Here is a 17,807-nt window from a genome sequence, read left to right as displayed (position 1 = left end):
GCTGCAAGCAACTGGAAGTTCCCAGGCTGGAAAATGGTATCGGAGAGAAAGTGGGGTGATATGTCATGCCAAGGCACTGTGCATGGTTTGGTGAACTGATTACTTTAATGCTCCCTCAGGGAGCAGAACCCACACTAACATAAAAATTGGGAGGTCTGTTAGTGATACCCAGGAGTGAAACATTGTACCAGTGTTTTCGTGGCCCTGCCTGCAGGTGGGGCTGTAGTGGGATCAAGGAGCAGGTGTTGCTTGAACCACTGAACACACACCAGTAGCTATCAGGATTTACACAGCAGAGCAACTACATGCACAGTGCAGGATGAATATCAGAGCAGGTCACCCAGTTAGTGGCATCATTGAGTTATTATAAATGCTAAATATTCATGTCTGATTGGAGTGTAGAGCAGCCTTTCTCAACCTTTTCAACACAGAGGAACCTTTGAAATAGTTCTCTGGTCTCTGGGAACCCCATGCTAAAAATGGGAAATCTACAACTGATGATACATTAGTGTGATGGTCAGTGGGAAGAATGGTCCTCACACTTGTGGTCATTGGGAAGAATTACCTCTTTACAGATAGCTAAAAAGATCAATGGTGTCAGTGGGACCTTATTGGAGAGGCATAAATGGCCCAATGCTGAAACCTAGAAACCTCTGGAGGAACCCCTAGCAACCTCTGGAGGAACCCCTAGCAACCTCTGGAGGAACCCCAGGGTTCCACGGAACCCTGGTCGAGAATCACTGGTGTAGAGAGCAATTTTGGCAGGAAAGGAATCTGTAATGTTTTTCAGGTGTAGGCCATCCTCTTCAAAGTTCCCCGTTTTATGTATTCCTCTGAACAGCTTTGCATATTGGAATCAGGAACCACCAATAGAGGTAATCAAAAGATCTATTATAATTGGGAGGCTGCTACTTTGGTATCTAGGGCCACCAAAAATTGATAACCTTCTGTACACCATTGGATCCTGGGCCCAGGAGCCACCAACAGAGGCAATCAATTGATCTATTTAATTTGGAAACTGCTGCTGTTGAATCTACAGTAGGTCCACCAATATTCAACAGCCTTCTGCACAGCATTGGATGTTGGAGTTTGGAGCTTCCAGTAGAGGCATTCAAAGGATCTGGAAGCTGCTAATATAGGTTAGGGCCACCAATAATATCCACCTGCATAGGCATTGAATATTTGAGTAGTGGTGGACTTCATGTTGGGTTGGACAAGCTTGGCCATTCTCCACAATACTAAGGTGTTTTACACCATAGAATTGTGGCTCATTGGGTGATTTTAATTTTACGTTCTTTGTCTTTTTATTCTCTATTGCAGCTCTCTCCTCAGTGGTATCCACACAGGCTTCCTCCTTCAGTCTATCATGAATGATGCTTCTACCTTACCAACCGCTTAGTTCTGCCACCCCTTCTCTACCAATATCTCAACTGACATCCACTCATCCAACAAATAAAGTTTAAAATACTAACAATATAACCTACAAAGCCATCCATAATTCTGCCCTTAGCAACATCACCAACCTCATATCATATCCAAACCATCCTCTACACAAGACTGTCTTAATGAATTGGCACTGCCCAGGGCCAGGAGCTGTGTTGGGAGGGGAGCGGTTCGCCTGCTAATGGTACTCTTCTTAGACAGGAGTAACTATAATGTCATTCATGTCAGAAGGAGCAGTGGCTGGCTGCTGCTGGAGAGGGGATTCAGCACTGTCCTCCCTCCTGCAGGGGGCAGAAGAGAGCCATCACTGAGACTAAGAACTCACCTCAGTCTCAGCAACTGATATTGCTGCTGGGAACTGCACTTGTAATCTGTTGGTACAAGGGGGAACAGCTCTGATATAAGGGGCACTGTTATCAGGAACCTTGATATATGGGCACACCTGATGTAGGCTGGTGCATTACTTTGCTCAGGGGCCCATACTCACCTCCAGGTGTCAAAACCAGGATCTGAACTCTCAGCCTCCACTGAATCCAGCAGTAGCACTCCTTGCTGAGCCACCTGAGATGCTGGACAGCATCCTCCCTGAATTCTCAGATACTCTTGCCTTGTACTTTGTTTCTTGTGAACATTGAACGCTTTGCTCCTCCCATGAACTCCTATTTAAAGCCTTTATAGTAAGGCTTACCTATAGGTAGTAAAAATATCTCCTAAATGTGCACCGTTTAGGAGATATTTATTGTACATGCAGCCAGTGACATTACTGGAACATATTTTCTGAAGGAACGTCTACCTGTGGCAGCTCCCACGCGCATGTGCGCGAGTGACGTCATCGCATCTCTGGCCAGTCACAGAGCCGGAGTCCGTGAACCTGGAAGCAAGACGGGTGAAGATGAAAGCGCCTTCCGTACTATCTGTATGGCTGAACTCGAATCGCACAGAGATCGGATGTGATTTGCACTGCAGTGCGGTGCAAAATCACATCCGTTCTCATAAACCGCTGCAATGTGAACCCAGCATTAGTGACACTGGCGACGGGGGGTGATCACGGGGTTAAACCTTTATTGGGGGGGTTAGGGGGTACCCTAGAACTAAAGGGGGCTAACCCTAACTGCCCTAACAGTTATTACAGTCACAAATGACACCAATGCAAAAAAAAAAAAATGCAATTGGTGTCACTGTGACTGGGGGTGCAGGGGTGATTGGGGGGGTGATCGGGGGGTGAAGGGGGGGTGAGAGTGTGCCTGGCATGTTCTACTGTATTGTGTAGTGTTGGTGAAACTCACCGATCCTCTCTCCTCGGTGCCGGAAAGGAAAAATAACGACACGGAGGAGAGATTACATCACTTCCTCTGCCTGTGTTTACATTACAGGAGAGGAAGTGATGTCACGCTTCACTTCCATTCGTCAGGAGCGATCGCGAGGGGGTGGCCATGAACGAATGGCCGCCCCCTCATCCCAGGTCGCTCCTGAACGGATACCGACCGCCGCTGGCACCGGGGGGGGGCCCGATCGGGCCCCCCACCCGCGGGAAGGCAGGGACATACAGGTACGCCCATATGCCTGCCCGTGCCATTCTGTCGACGTACATCGTCGTGCGGCGGTCGGCAAGTGGTTAAGGTGGTAATTAAACTCACTTGGTGCCTTATCTTCATTAAATTGGCCTCAGAACCTGTGTAATTCATATGTTTTCGGGTTTAAAGGGATGAGGTGGCAACCCTACTTCTGCTTGATTCCAACCTGCAACTCACTTGTTTCTGACCTTTGGCTTGTTTACTGACTGCGTTTCTGCTTGATTCCAATCTGCAACCACTTGTTTCTGACCTTTGGCTTGTTTACTGATTGCGTTTCTGCTTGATCCAGATTACCCTGGTGGGGTAATTCTGAGGACCACGACCTGGTACCAACACACAGTAAAACCAATCTCCACCATCAGGAGCTCTAGTGTGCTTAGACCCCACACCTCAAGTGAACCGGTATCATCCGCCAGAGTGACCTGCTTCTGTACTTATCCAGCTGGGCGGTGGGAGCCTCTCTACTGCTATAGCTACTGGTTTCTGAGCCTGATCCCTGACCATGACACCGGGACTTTTCCCCCATCCTATGGAACTCCCTACCACAATTTTTCTGACTTTATCTTTCTCTATCCTCCTTTAGGTGATCCATGGAAACTCATCTCTTCAGGGAAGCCTATCCCACCTCTGCCTAACAAATTAACTTTTACTTTCCCCATCAACTCATTCTCTGCGGGGTCACAGACAGAAAACCCAACAGTGGTTCTAACCCTCACCTCTCTATCCAAAGCTAAAAAAAATGGCTTTAGATGCACTTTAAAGTGGTTCTAAAGCAGGGATATGCAATTAGCGGACCTCCAGCTGTTGCAGAACTACAAATCCCATGAGGCATAGCAAGACTCTGACAGCCACAAGCATGACACCCAGAGGCAGAGGCATGATGGGACTTGTAGTTTTGCAACAGCTGGAGGTCCGCTAATTGAATATCCCTGTTCTAAAGGCAACATTTTTTTTTTACCTTAATGCATCCTTTGCCAATCAGAAGAGAGAGAGGGGGTAGGGCCGAGCCACAGCTCTGTGTGTGAACGGACACACAAAGCGGCGGCTCAGGAGCGAGGGGAGGGGCCAGGAGTGCCGTCTAGGGGCCTGAGAATAGGAGGATTGGGGCTGAGCTGTGCAAAACCACTACACAGAGCAGGTAAGTATGACATGTTTCTTATTAAAAAAAAAAAAAAAAACATTGCCTTTAAGATTCCTGAAATCGAAATGATGAAATAATCACAAAAAACACCAATTACATATTTCCTCTTTTTATTGAGCAATAAACACGAGTGACAAGTTTTATTTTATACGTATACGTATAACAGGTCCAAAGATATTGTCCCTCACCTTGAACGGTGTCTCAGTGAGGAGGTAGATGGAATAAAATAAAAATCATTTTTAGATGGTGACTTTGGCGGGTTGCTTGTTGTTGATCTGAGAAGTACGGCAACCCCCTTCTCCCATAATATGTGGATACAATATAAACAATACAAAAAGATGGTATAATTAATGAGTATAAAAACACAAAGACGAGATAGTACATCGATCATCTGATGGTGACACGTACAAATGTTCCTGGTGAATTTCTGAGCAGACGTTGATCATTTTTGGTAGAATAAGTCAATCAGAACTAAGTGTGCCTGCTGCATGCTGGGTAAGTAATTTGACTTTAAAGCAGATTTTTTTTTTTTAAACACACTTAAATGAAATCATGTATTTATTAAAAAATGATAAAAAATCATAAAAATATTTCTAAATACTGCCAGTGTGAGTACCTGATTTTTATTTTTGCATTAGTTTGCTTTAATGCCTGACACACTAAAGAGTGTATTTATACAAAAAAAAAAAAAATGTTGGACTATATATTCTGTAAGAATGAGTCAAAATAAAATGGTCTCAGGCTGTTTTCTCTGCAAATTGAATGTGTGAATGGGGAAAATACTGCACTATGGCCACTAGATGGTGCTGACCATCATAGGGAATACATATGCTCCTCAGCTCCATCTACTGGCTATAAGTATTTTCTGCAGAGAATATAGCCTGGGAACATTTGATTTTGACCTGTTCATACAGGAAGAAGTTAAATGCAGTTTTGATGGAGAAAGAGCTATGCAATTTTTTTTTATAAATACACCCCTAATGGGTCTATTTAAAAACAAATCTGCTGTGAAAATGTACCAGCATTCATGCAAAACTTGCAGATAATACCTGTGTGATAATAAATGCGTGAAATGTTATTTTTATGATATTTAACGACTGGCCCCCGACTACTGGGGTTTGCTGTGGCAAGAGGTGGGGCGGGACTTATGGTCATATGACCGCCATAATTGGTTGTCTCCATAAGCTGCCAGTCACTGTACTGGGAGCACGCAGGGCGCATGCTCTTGGCACAGCACTATTGTCACTATTGCACGCAAATATTCACCCGCTCGGCGCCAAGGCCCAGCCGCAGAGAGGCCGCAAAGAGGTTACATTTTCTTTTGCAGGATAAATGTAACATTCCCCCAATAACCCAAGAACATTTAAACCCTAGAGAAATAATAGTCTAAGAATGTTCAATCAGAAAGAAAAATAGCCCAAAACAATAGTCTTACAACATTTAACCAAAAATAGTCAAACGATATTTTATGAACATTCGACCAGAGGAGAAAATAGACTCAAGAACGTTCGAATAGAGGAGAAATAAGCCTCGTACAATAGCCTTAGAACAGTCAACCAAAATTAACATAAAATAAAAAAAATAGCCTATGATCATTCAACCAGAAGAGAAAATAGCAGGAACTTATGACCTGAAGAGAAAATAGCACAAAACGATAGCCTAACAACATTCAACCAAAATAGCCTAAACCAATAACCTAACACATTCAACCAGAAGGGAAAATAGCTTAAAGCAACATTAAAGCTACTTTTTTTACAATGAAAATAACAAACGTGTCATACTTACCTGCTCTGTGCAGTGGTTTTGCACAGAGTAGCCCCGATCAGGGGCAGGCCATCCATTAGGGGTGCCCAGACACCGCCCTCTCTCCAGGCCACCCCCTATATGCAATGGATAGATTCATGAATAGCATTAATCTATCCATGGCAGCCGCAGCCACCCCCTATTCATGCGTTACCCAATTGGCTGAAAGTACAGGCGATCCTATTGGATATTGGATGCCTAGGAGGAGGGGAGGAGATGCACTGCGGAAGCGAGGAGGAGAAGAGCCACTGACTGATGCCTGGGTGCCTGATCCCTGCCGATGCCTGGATCCCCGATCCCAGCCACCACTCCTCAGATGCCCGATCCCTGCCACTGCTCCTCGGATTCCCTCCGCCTAGATGGGGTAAGTGCCCTTGGACCAACCGGCAGACATGGTTGAGTTGCTGTGAGGGGGGGTTTGGTTGTTTGCCACCCCCCCAAATAAAAAACCCCAGTCGCCACTGGCCCGATCCTCCCCTTCTGTAGTCCCCCAACAGTGCTCCAGGCTCCTCCTCTTCAGCAAGTACCCCCATGGAAAGTAACTTTTCATGGGGGCACCCATGTGTGCTCTCCACCCTGTCTGCATGTGTTAACACAGTGCGGTCGGCTCGGCCCTGACCCCACTCACTCAGCACAGCATTTGATTGATCAATCTGCCCAGAGAGGAGGAAGACGGCAGTGAGAGCTGCTGCTCTTGTGCAGATCACTGGAATGGATCAGGCTCAGGCTCACCTTAATGCATAGAATCTGTGTCGGGACAAGGTCATCCGTCACCCAGGGCAAAGATCCCAAACTGGGCACCCCTTCCCTCTTAGTTAGGGTTAGCATTTATGTCGCTGTCACGACTCCTGTCAGCCTTGTAACAGAAGCAAATGGCACCAGAAGCCCCCATCCCTGCAATAAACCATTGCCCCCAGGGCTGCCGTCCCTCCCAGCCCTGCATACAATGCATTAAGGTGAAAAAACATTAAGGCTTTAGAACCACTTTAAAGCAACAGCTTAAGAACATTTAACCATAAGAGAAAATAGTCCATCAACATTCGAACAGAAAAGAAAATATCCTAAAGCAGTAGCCTAAGAAAATTCATTCAGAAGAGAAAAATACTTTAGGAACATTCAATTTTGCCCCATTTGCACAACAGCCACAGTTCCTGGCTTCAAAGGGGTTAAGGGGTTAAACCAAGGAGTGAATGCTGGTTAATTTGCACAGAACAAAGGTACATGCAATTTTGCTGGAATAATAGTTATGCATGTATTTTATAAATAGACCCCTAAGACTCTGGCTGTAAGGGAGCGGGCCAGCACTGGGGGGCCAATGGGCTCTACTGCATTGCTCCCAACTTGCTTAGCGGAGGGCAAGGGGAGAACCCTAGCAGGATGGCCGTGTTCCTTCATAGTCCAATCTGCAGGTTGCAGGTGGTCAGGTTACCCAACTGTACTACTGAGTTATAGATACTTGTAAAAATACATTGTATACATTCTGAGTTCACTTTTGGCTCAGATCACACAGTCTGCAATGACTAGCCTGCACCAAAAAGGTTTCAATGCAAGCTAGGCCTTCAGAGTTGCAAGACACGTGATGTAGACTTGGTTAAGCATTTTCATTACTGCATATTAGTGGATTTCATGTTTTGACATTTCTTTAAATGATTGCAGAAATATTGTCTTAAGGAATTTAGTTGACTTTCTTTTCTATTAGTTTATTATTATATTATATTGGGACATACTTAGCATGAACCCATAGTGAACCCTTCCTTTGGTCCCACCTCTCCCCCACAGAGTCTAAATTCAGTATTTGCATAAGCTTAGGCACACTCCCACCTGACAGGGTCTTGGCCCAGTGATTGGTTGTTTAGGTATTACACACCACCTTGTGGGAGGAAGTGTTTGCATTCACCCAATACCTAAAGTTTTTTTTTTTTTGTCCAGCTCTAAAGGGTAGCCTTTCCTTTGTTCCTCCACAGAGCTCAGACGTTATCCAATGCAAATGCTTTTTCTTAAATTAGGTATTTGCATAGGCTTAGGCACTCCCCTTTCTGACAGTGGCTTGGCCCTGTGATTGGTTGTTTAGTCCCTAAACAGCTCCTCGTGGGAGGGGTCTTTGCATTCTCCCTATACCTGATGTTTGTATTTTTTCTTTTTTTAGGGGTGCCAAAGGGAAGCTGCAGGAAGTCTTCTATTTTTAAAGACTTAGTTCATTGGAAAACATTATTGCTTTAGAGGCCTTAAGATCCGTTTCTTCCATGAGATAATGAATGGCGTAGTTCCAAGACAGGAAGTGAGGCACTTACAGGAGCGCGGGGAAGAAGAAGATACCGGGAAAAATGTTTATGGTCAAACAGGTAAAGCAAGGCAATGGCAAAACAACAGAGTTTCTTGAAAGCACCCTTCATTACCAACAGGCTTATCCTCACCTTTGCCACACCAGCTAAGCCATTGCCAAATGGCAGCCCTTAGGCTATATTCAGGGCTGCTGGGTATGGGGGTACATACTGTAGGACCTCCTTGCAGGATGCAGTGCTTGGCAGAGTCCTGACCTCAAGCATACAAAACACCTTGGGATGAATTGGAATTAACAAGATCTTCTCAACCAACATCTTCATAAAGACATGGTTTGGTGAGAATGGGTGGAAGAACTCGAGTGCCTCCAACAGGGCCTTAACCTCAACTATGCTAAAAAACCTTTGGGGTGATTTAGAATGAGCCAGGTCTTCTCATCCAAACCTATCTTTGAAGAAATGGTTTTGTGAGTTTGAGTGGAATAACTCGAGTGGCCTGTACAAAGCATGACCTCAACCATACAAAACATCCTGGGATGAATTGAAATGAACAAGGTCTTCTCAACTAACATCTCCATAAAGGCATGATTTGGTGAGATTGGCTACCTGCCTGGAGTTTGCATGCTCTCCCTGTGCCTGCGTGGGTTTCCTCCGGGTACTCCAGTTTCCTCCCACAATCCAAAGACATGCAGGTAGGTTAATTGGCTTCTGTCCAAAATTGGCCCTAGTATATGAATGGGGACCTTGGATTGTGGGCTCCTTGAGGGTAGGGACCGATGTGAGTGTGCAATGTACAGGGACAATTGTAGACACTCACTCAGGTTGAACTGGATGGACTGGTGTCTTTATTCAACCTTACTAACTATGAAACTATGAATTGGAATGACCCAGGTCTTTTCAATCAACATCTCCATAAAGAAATGGTTTGGTGAGTTTGAGTGGAATAACTCAAGTGGCCTGTACAGAGCCTGAGCTCAACCATACAAAACACCTTGGGATGAATTGGAATGAACAAGGTCTTCTCAACTGACATCTCTATAAAGGCATGACTTGGTGAGATTGGGTTGAGGAACTCAATTGCCTTGAAAAGGGCTCTAACTTCAATTATACTAAAACTATACTAAATACTAAACATCTTTGGGATGATTTAGGTCTTCTCATTCAACACCTACGTGAAGAAATGGTTTTGTGAGATTGGTGTGGAGGAGCTTGATAGGCCTGCACATAGCTATGACCTCAACCCTATGGAACACCTTTTGGATAAAGTGGATTGGAAACTTTCCCATTAGTGTCTGACCTCGTAAATGCTCTCTTTGTGTTTAGGGGCTGAGTGAGCATAGATTTCCACAGACATGCTTCTAAATCTTGTGGAAAGCCTTCCCAGAAGAGTGGAGGCTATTATAGCTGTAAGGATGGGGGAGAGGGGCATATCAATGTCCATGGTTTTGGAATAGAATATCCAGCATGGTTATATAGGTTTGATGGTCAGATGATCACAAACCTTTGGCCATAAAGAGTATAAGTATCCTGTAATATAGAAAAAAAGGTTTGCAACACCTAATGGTCAATATCCAGATTACAGATAATATGGAAGTCCCTGCAATGTGCAGTGAGAGGGTATAGAAAGAACACAGAGACAGATAGTTAAACCTAGCTTAGATTGCTGAGGCGGCATATAAAATCTGCAGACGCACATAATGAGGCAGGAGAGATGTGCATAGACAGGACTCTCCGAGCACCGTGATTGTGTGGAAATAATTATGACGGGCTGGGCGCCTATCAGAAAATCTTCCCCGCAGGGAACTATACAATCGTATCTAATAAAAGCGCACCAGCACAGGGATACAGAGCATAACATTAACAGAATACACGGGAAATGAGTGAGTGGAAGCTCTTTGGAACAATCATTAATAAGCAGCACTTTTAAAAACACTGAACCAAAAATATCTACAAAGTTTTCAAAGGGTTATAGGTGCAAGTGAGCAGATTAAATGACCCACTTGCTTCTTAGAATTCTTGAGAATAAAGCAGTGAGATTTTTACACAAGAGTTCAAGGATGTCCTGCTGACACATTGTGGATTCTCACTCCTTCTGCTGCAGCACACCTTTTAGTGCTCCTTTTGCTTTGATTCTAAAGTGAAAATGTCAAAAATCCAGAAGGATTTGGGTGTTCCGCTAGACCAGCCATTCTCAACCAGGGTTCTTTAGAACTGTAGGGTTCCCTCAGAGGTTGCTCAGAGTTCCTTGAGCTGAGACTGACTGACCTCCAAACTGTATAGTTCTAGTGGACTATTACTTGAAATCAGCCTTTCCCTAACTTTTTACCCTAGAAGAACCCTTTAAATAATTTTCAAGTGCTGGGGAACCTCTGCTAATTCACTGCTAATCAGGGGGAAAAAAAGCTTCTTACTTTGGTGGTCAGTGGGAAAACAGTCCCCTTTACAGTAGTGGTCACAATACCACTTAAAGTGGTTGTAAACCCTTACAAACCACTTTGACCTACAGGTAAGCCTAGATTAAGGCTTACCTGTAGGTCCAAGCAATATCTCCTAAACCTATATGGTTTAGGAGATATTTGCCCGAAAACGGGCACCGCTGTCTACGGCGCATGCGCCGTAGACAGCGGCGCGCAGGCGCACTGAGCGCGGCATTTCCAAGAATGGAGCTGCCGCGCATGTCGACTCCCGTGCGCATGCGCGGGAGTGACGTCATCGCGGCTTCGCCGAATGACAGGGCGGAGCTGCGAGACCCCACCAACAAGATGGATGCAGCGGACTACAGGGGACAGCGGTGACTTCGCTGGCTCCTGTGTCAGGTAAGTGACACATAATGGGCTACTATGTGATGCATAGTAGTCCATTATGCTTTGCCTTTGCAGGGAATAAAAGAGGAAGTAAACTCATCAGGGTTTACTTCCTCTTTAACATCTAAAAATATCATTGGTATCATGCAGCTGCCTTTGCAAACTGGTGATGGCTCTCTAGAACAATGCAGAATCCATCAAGTAACCCCTAGCAACCTCTTGAGGAACCCTAAGGTACCACAGAACTGTAGTTGAACTCAAGGAATCCATAACAACCTCTGGAGGAACTCTAGGGTGCCACTTAACCATGATTGAGCTTAAGGAACCCCTAGCAACCTCTGGAGGAAAACCAGGGTGCCACAGAACCATAGTTGAGCTTAGGGAACCCCTAGCAACCTCTGGAGGAACTCTAAGGTACCACAGATGCCTGGCTGAGCTTAAGGGACCCCTAGTAAACTCTGAAGGAACCCTAAGGTACCACAAAACCCTGGTTGAGCCCAAGGAACCCCTAGCAACCTTTGGAGGAACACCATGGGGCCACAGAACCCCACTTGAGCTTAAGGAACCCCAAGCAACCTCTGGATGAACTCTTAGCCCACGTACACACAGTCGGAGATTTTGGCAACCAAATCCGTTGGATTTTGTCCGTCGGATTTAGTCCGACGGATTGTGTCCGAAACTGTTGCATACACACGGTCAGGCCGAGTTGGCGAAAAATCCGATCTTTCAGAACGTGATGGCGTAATTTCGTTACGATGGGACTACATTCAGGCTAGTAGCCAATAGCTTTGATGTAGGAATTTGATCTGAGCATGCGTGGCACTTGGTCCGATGAAAATGCTCTACACATGATCGGATTAGGTCCGTCCGGCCCAGTTGGTCGAGAAATCTTTCCAACATGTTGGAAAATTTGGTCGGACAGAGATTCGGATGGAATCAGTCCGATGCATACCACACACAGTCGGATTATCTGACGACACGGTCCGATAAGACTCATTCCGACAGATTCTCCGACCGTGTGTACAAGGGCTAAGATACCACAGATGCCTCGTTGAGCTTAAGGAACCCCTAGCAAAGCCTGGAGGAACCCTAAAGTATCACAGAACCTTGGTTGTGCTTAATAATAGCGTGTAATGGGCAATTAGCTGAACTGAATTTATTCTCTCTTGAGAAGAGGTGATTAAGGGGGAATATGATCACTATGTATAAATACATAAGTGGTTCATATAGTGAACTTGGTGTTGACTTAGCCCCTTTAGGTCATTACAGAGGACAAAGGGGCACTCTTTTCATCTCCACACACCTAAAGGCTTTTTCATAGTAAGAGCTGTGAAAATGTAGAATAGACTCCCTCAGGAGCTGGTTCCTGCCAGCTCAGTAGATTGTTTTAAAAAAAGAATTGGATGCATTCATAAATGCACAAACAATAACTGAATATCAACATTTATAAGAATTATCACCAGGAATGGTTAATCCAGGAAATATCTGATGGCCTTGGAAGATCAGGAATATTCTTTCACTGCTGGAGCAAATTGGACCATGCTTTATAGAGTTATTTTTTTTTGCCAGTGTGTAAAGGATTGTGTAAAAGGAAGTTCTATATCTGCTTATTCCTTTATATCTATTGGTTGAAACAGATGGATTTGTGCCTTTTATTCAACCTAACTATGTAATTTTTTAAGGCAATGATAATATTCCAGGCACAATAAGAAATGCTGTCAACCAAAAGAACACTGGAGATTGCAAACAATTGATTTTGTCTTAACAATATGATCAGCTAAGTGGTTAGGACAATTACAGGCTCAACGAGTTTAAAGCAGCAAAATAGACCCACAATCATTCCAGCACCATAAACAATAATACGTCCACATTGCATCTGTTGGTTTCCCCTGAATGACTTTCCCTTTTCTGATTATTGATGGCTTTAGAATACTGTCTATTAAAGGAGGTAGACAGCATGGGCAAAGCAGCAAGAACATGGCCCTGGAATCAGTTGGACACAATGGGAACTCCAATCGCACAGCAGGAACTCCAATCGCAAGCTTCAAATACTAGTACAACTAGCAGGAGATGGTTTCCATATTTAGCCGGGCGCCAAAACAATATTTTTACACCCTGGCATTTGTTAAAGTAAACTTTCCTGAGAAACATGAAGGCTGCCATAAAATGACTACTTGCCTGGTTGTTATGCTGACTCTCTGGTTTTAATACTAACTCAATGACCTGGAACAAGTAGAGGCCAAGATAGTTAATACAAAGCTGGAAGTCATTATCAACAGACTTGTTTTGGGTCATTAACTAACGATCTAAATCCAGAGGTTCAAGAAGAGGTAGAGAAGCAGCATGTAACAATGTATTTCTCAGTAAAGGCTTCCTTTATACCACTCTACATTTCACACTTGGTGGTCCATTTACATGGTATGGTGTTATCTTGGTTTTGTAGAAGCATGAAGGCCTCCAGCTACAGAGGGGGTAAGAAACTGACTCGTGAGGACAGAAAGAAATCAAATAGCCTGATTCCTTGTTGTTTTCATGAGTATTGTCAGAAGGCATTCAGTAACTGGAAACTATTCTGCAGTAAACCATAGCAAGATTCTACAGGTAAGGGAGTGGGTGCTGGGAAGGGCAATGGTGCGGGAAGTGGGAAAGGAAGAGGAAACTGGTAAGGGAAAGGGGAATGGGAAAGGAGAAGAAAATGGTAAGAAAGAGGAAGAAGTAACTGGTAAGAGAGGGATGTGATGAGAAAAGAGTAGAGTGTTGAGGGGGAAAGAAGGGAAAGGGAGAGGGAAGTAAAAGGGAATTGGAAGTGGTAAGGTTAAGGAAAGTGGTATAAAAGAGGGAAGTGGGAAAGGAGAGGAAAGTGTTAAGACAAAGGGAGAGGGGAGTGGTAAGAGATAGGAAAAGGGAAGTGGCAAGGGTAAGGAAAGGGGAAGTGATAAGATTAAGCGGTAAGAGAGAGGGAAGTGGTAAAGGCGAGTTAAGTGGCAAGAAAAGAGTAGAGGGAAAAGAAATAGGAGTGTTGAGGGGGAGGGAAGGGAAAGGGAGAGGGACGTAAAAGGGAAAGCAAAGTATAAGAGAGGGAAGTGGAAAAAGGAGAGGAAAGTGGTAAGTGAAAGGGAGAGGGGAGTGGTAAGGGAGAGGAAAAGGCAAGTGGTAAGAGTAAGACAAAGGGAAGTCATGAGTGGTAATAGGGAAGGAAGTGGTAAGAAAGGAGTACAAGGGAGGGAAAGGGGAGTGTTGAGAGGGAGGGAAGAGGAAAGGGAGAGGGAAGTGGTAAGAAAGAGAAACATGGAAGGTGTAAGGGAAAAGAGGAGGGAAGTGATGAGAGAAAGTGGTTAGAGCAAGGGAAGTGGTAAGGTAGGAGAAAAGGAGATAAAACGGAGAGGAAAAAGATAAGTGAGATTTAAGTGGAAGAGAAATGGATAGGAAAACTAAAGCGGAAGATGGAAGTGGAAAGGGAAAGGGGAGAGGAAAGTGGCATAAAAAATGGAAACGGTAAGGAAAAGTATGAATGTGTAAGGGGAAACGGAAGGAAAAGTGTGAGGGAAGGAGTAAGGGAAAAGGGAGAGAAGTGGCAAGGGAAAGGAAAATGGCAAGAGAGAGGGAAGTGACAATGGAAAAGAAAAGTGGTAAGTGAAAGTGAGAGGGTAAGAGTAAAGGAAAAGGGAGGGGATGAAAAGGGGGAGCTAGGTGGTAAAGGGAGAGGGAAGTAAGGTAACAAAAACAATAAATAAAGAAAAGGGAGATAGATGTGATAAGTTGGACAAAAATTAAGGCAGCAAGGGAAAAAGAAGAAAACAAAAAATAAATAAAAAATGACGTGAGAATGAAAGAAAGTAAAAACAGAACCAGGAAAGAACCAGGAAGGAAAGTACAAGGAAAAAGGTATAAAATGGTACATGGTATCCATTCAGGGTGGTGGAACACATTCTGTCCCCTGATCAAGCACGTGGGGAGGAAATATGCCTTCCCCCCACCCCCACCCAATTTCATGGTTAAACGATTGGGGCATTTTACAGAAGCATCAGAGTGACCTACAGAAAGATGGATTTCATGGTGCACGACGACAGGTACACTTTACCCCTTTGTGTCTTTGGTCTGGTCTGAGATTTATTTGAAACTCCCTAAAACGCTCGAAGAGCTTGTACATATCTGGTTATATGCAATATACTGACAACATTTCACCGGAAAGACCATGAGATCAGCTGATCAGATGGCGGTTTCTGCAATAAGACCTGTCAGTGGTACAATCCAAACTGGCATTTATACAATAATTTAAAAGTAAAATTAAACAATGGTGTGGAACATTTGTTTAGTTTGTGAAGACGTATGTTGCATTTGTACATGTAAGCATGAATGCTTGAAATATTCAATTTAGGCTGGATCTCAAAGAGAACCTGTCACCCAAAAAAAAAAAACAGTTGACCAAGTAGATTCGGTAATTGGGTAATTAGGTAATGTTTTTTTGCCGAATCTGTCAGTGTCTGAATGAATGTTGCAATGATATTATAGATTTGAGAGCACCCAACTCTGCAACAGAAAGGGGCACAAACTTCCGCTCTTCCACTGAAGATTATTCAGCAAGGCAGGCATGAATTTACCAAGTGAAAGTAACACGGGTGACAGATTCACTTTAAGACCAGGTGTCTGAAACGCATGGATTATTTTAACATTACTGCATTCCGCTTGTGTAGAACAGATCAAGACTTGAGCACCTAGTGTCACATGACTTCTGCAATGTTTGATTGGCTGTCTACATTTGTCCTTAGGCTCCAGATCTGTCATGTAGGGTAATGCAGGTGAAGTTTTGAAACTGGGATAGTTTAACAGAAATAATAATAATAAAAAAAAAAAAAATAGAAATGGCACCCTTCCAAATGATGCCAAAACAGTGACGGTCTTGTCCTGGTGGTACATGGCAAGGTTTCTCAAGACAAGTTTGAGCAAAAGAGCTTACACTTCAACCAGCCCATTTTCAAAACTGTCATATTATGTCAGTTTAACCCCCGTTATGTATAAATACAGACACTGTGATATTAGCTGGTGGTTGCGCAAGCCGACTACTGCGCACGCTGTTTGCGCTCCTCCTCGTTGCCAGGATAATACAGGTGGCACTCCGGGTCGCCTCGGATGGTGGGTGCTCCAGTGATCGGCTTTCCATTCTGGGGATTGACGCACCAGCACTCGCCTCGCTGACCGTTCACAGACATCTTGCACTAAAAAAGTAAACAATGACATATATTAGTATAGTAAAAGTTACCAATTACCGCTCCCCCCCCCCCCCCCCCCCCATGTGTGACAGCCAATAATTACTAAATGTATTTTTTTGTTAATAAACTATTTTTTTTTCATGAATGAAAAAATAATACAAATGACACAAAAGGTCATCATCATACAAAATAGTATAAAAGAGAACAAGAAGCTTCCAGGAAATACAATAAAATCAATGTACCGTAAACAGCCATATGGCCATACCGTCATAGAATCATCTAAGGATACAGATAAAGCTTGTCATATAAGACATATAATAAAAAAAATAAATAAAATAAAAAAGAAAGATAGAAAAAAGGTAGCTCAACAAATGGTTACAGCAGAAAAAAAATAACCGTTATGACAAAAACGAGGAGCTGCGGGACTTCCAAGCATTCCATTTAGTATCAAAAATAACGTGTGGTGGATACAGTGCCTTGAAAAAGTATTTACACCCCTTAAAATTTTCCACATTTTGTCATGTTTACAACCAAAAACCTGAATGTATTTTATTGGGATTTTATGTGATAGACCAACACAAAGTGACACATAATTGTGAAGTGGAATGAAAATGATAAATGGTTTTCCAAATGTTTACAAATAAATAAATATGTGAAAAGTGTGGGGTACATTTGTATGGCGCCCTCCTGAGTCAATACTTTGTAGAACCTCCTTTCTCTACAATTACAGATGCAAGTCTTTTTGGGGATGTCTCTACCAGCTTTGCACATCTAGAGAGGGACATTTTTGCCCATTCTACTTTACAAAATATCTCAAGCTCTGTCAGATTGGATGGAGAGCGTCTGTGAACAGCATTTTTCAAGTCTTGCCACAGATTCCCAATTGGATTTAGGTCTGGACCTTGACTGGGCCATTCTAACACATGAATATGCTTTGATCTAAACCATTCCATTGTAGCTATGGCTGTATGTTTCGGGTCGTTGTCCTGTTGGAAGGTGAACCTCCGCCCCAGTCTCAAGTCTTTTGCAGACTCTAACAGGTTTTCTTCTAAGATTGCCCTGTATTTGGCTCCATCCATCTTCCCATGTACTCTGAGCAGCTTCCCTGTCCTTGCTGAAGAAAAGCATCCCCACAACATGATGCTGCCACCACCATGTTTCACAGTGTGTTCAGGGTGATATGCAGTGTTCGGTTTTCCACCACACATAGCGTTTTACTTCTATGCCAAAAAGTACAATGTTGGTCTCATCTGATCAGAGCACCTTCTTCTTCTTGTTTGCTGTGTCCCCCACATGGCTTCTCACAAACTGCAAACGGGACTTCTTAGAGCTTTTTTTCCCAACTATTGCTTTCTTCTTGTCACTCTTCCATAAAGGTCAGATTTGTGGAGAGACGACTAATAGTTGTCCTGTGGACAGATTCTCCCACCTGAGCTGTGGATCTCTGCAGCTCCTCCAGAGTTACCATGGACCTCTTGGCTGCTTCTCTGATGAATGCTCTCCTTGCCCGGCCTGTCAGTTTAGGTGGACGGCCATGTCTTGGTAGGTTTGCA

The 17,807-nt window shown here is 43.9% G+C and overlaps 1 protein-coding gene across 1 annotated transcript in view; it reads right to left on the bottom strand.

Moving 5' to 3' along the window:
* Window positions 1-4,251: 4,251 nt before the first annotated feature.
* The window catches only part of IGFBP2 (insulin like growth factor binding protein 2), a 157,049-nt gene continuing 143,493 nt past the window's right edge, over window positions 4,252-17,807 (bottom strand). The window contains exon 4 of the mRNA XM_077449638.1: window positions 4,252-16,260. Within this exon, the coding sequence (XP_077305764.1) occupies window positions 16,105-16,260 (156 nt within the window). The 3' untranslated portion in view covers window positions 4,252-16,104. The remainder of the gene's footprint in view (window positions 16,261-17,807) is intronic.

This window comes from Lithobates pipiens, unplaced genomic scaffold (genome assembly GCF_037356315.1).
Source record: "Lithobates pipiens isolate NorthernLeopardFrog02 unplaced genomic scaffold, aLitPip1_a1.2 Scaffold_22, whole genome shotgun sequence".
NCBI classification, from domain to species: Eukaryota; Metazoa; Chordata; class Amphibia; order Anura; family Ranidae; genus Lithobates; species Lithobates pipiens.
Note: the sequence above shows the minus strand (reverse complement) of the source record. Positions and strands in the feature narration are given on the sequence as shown.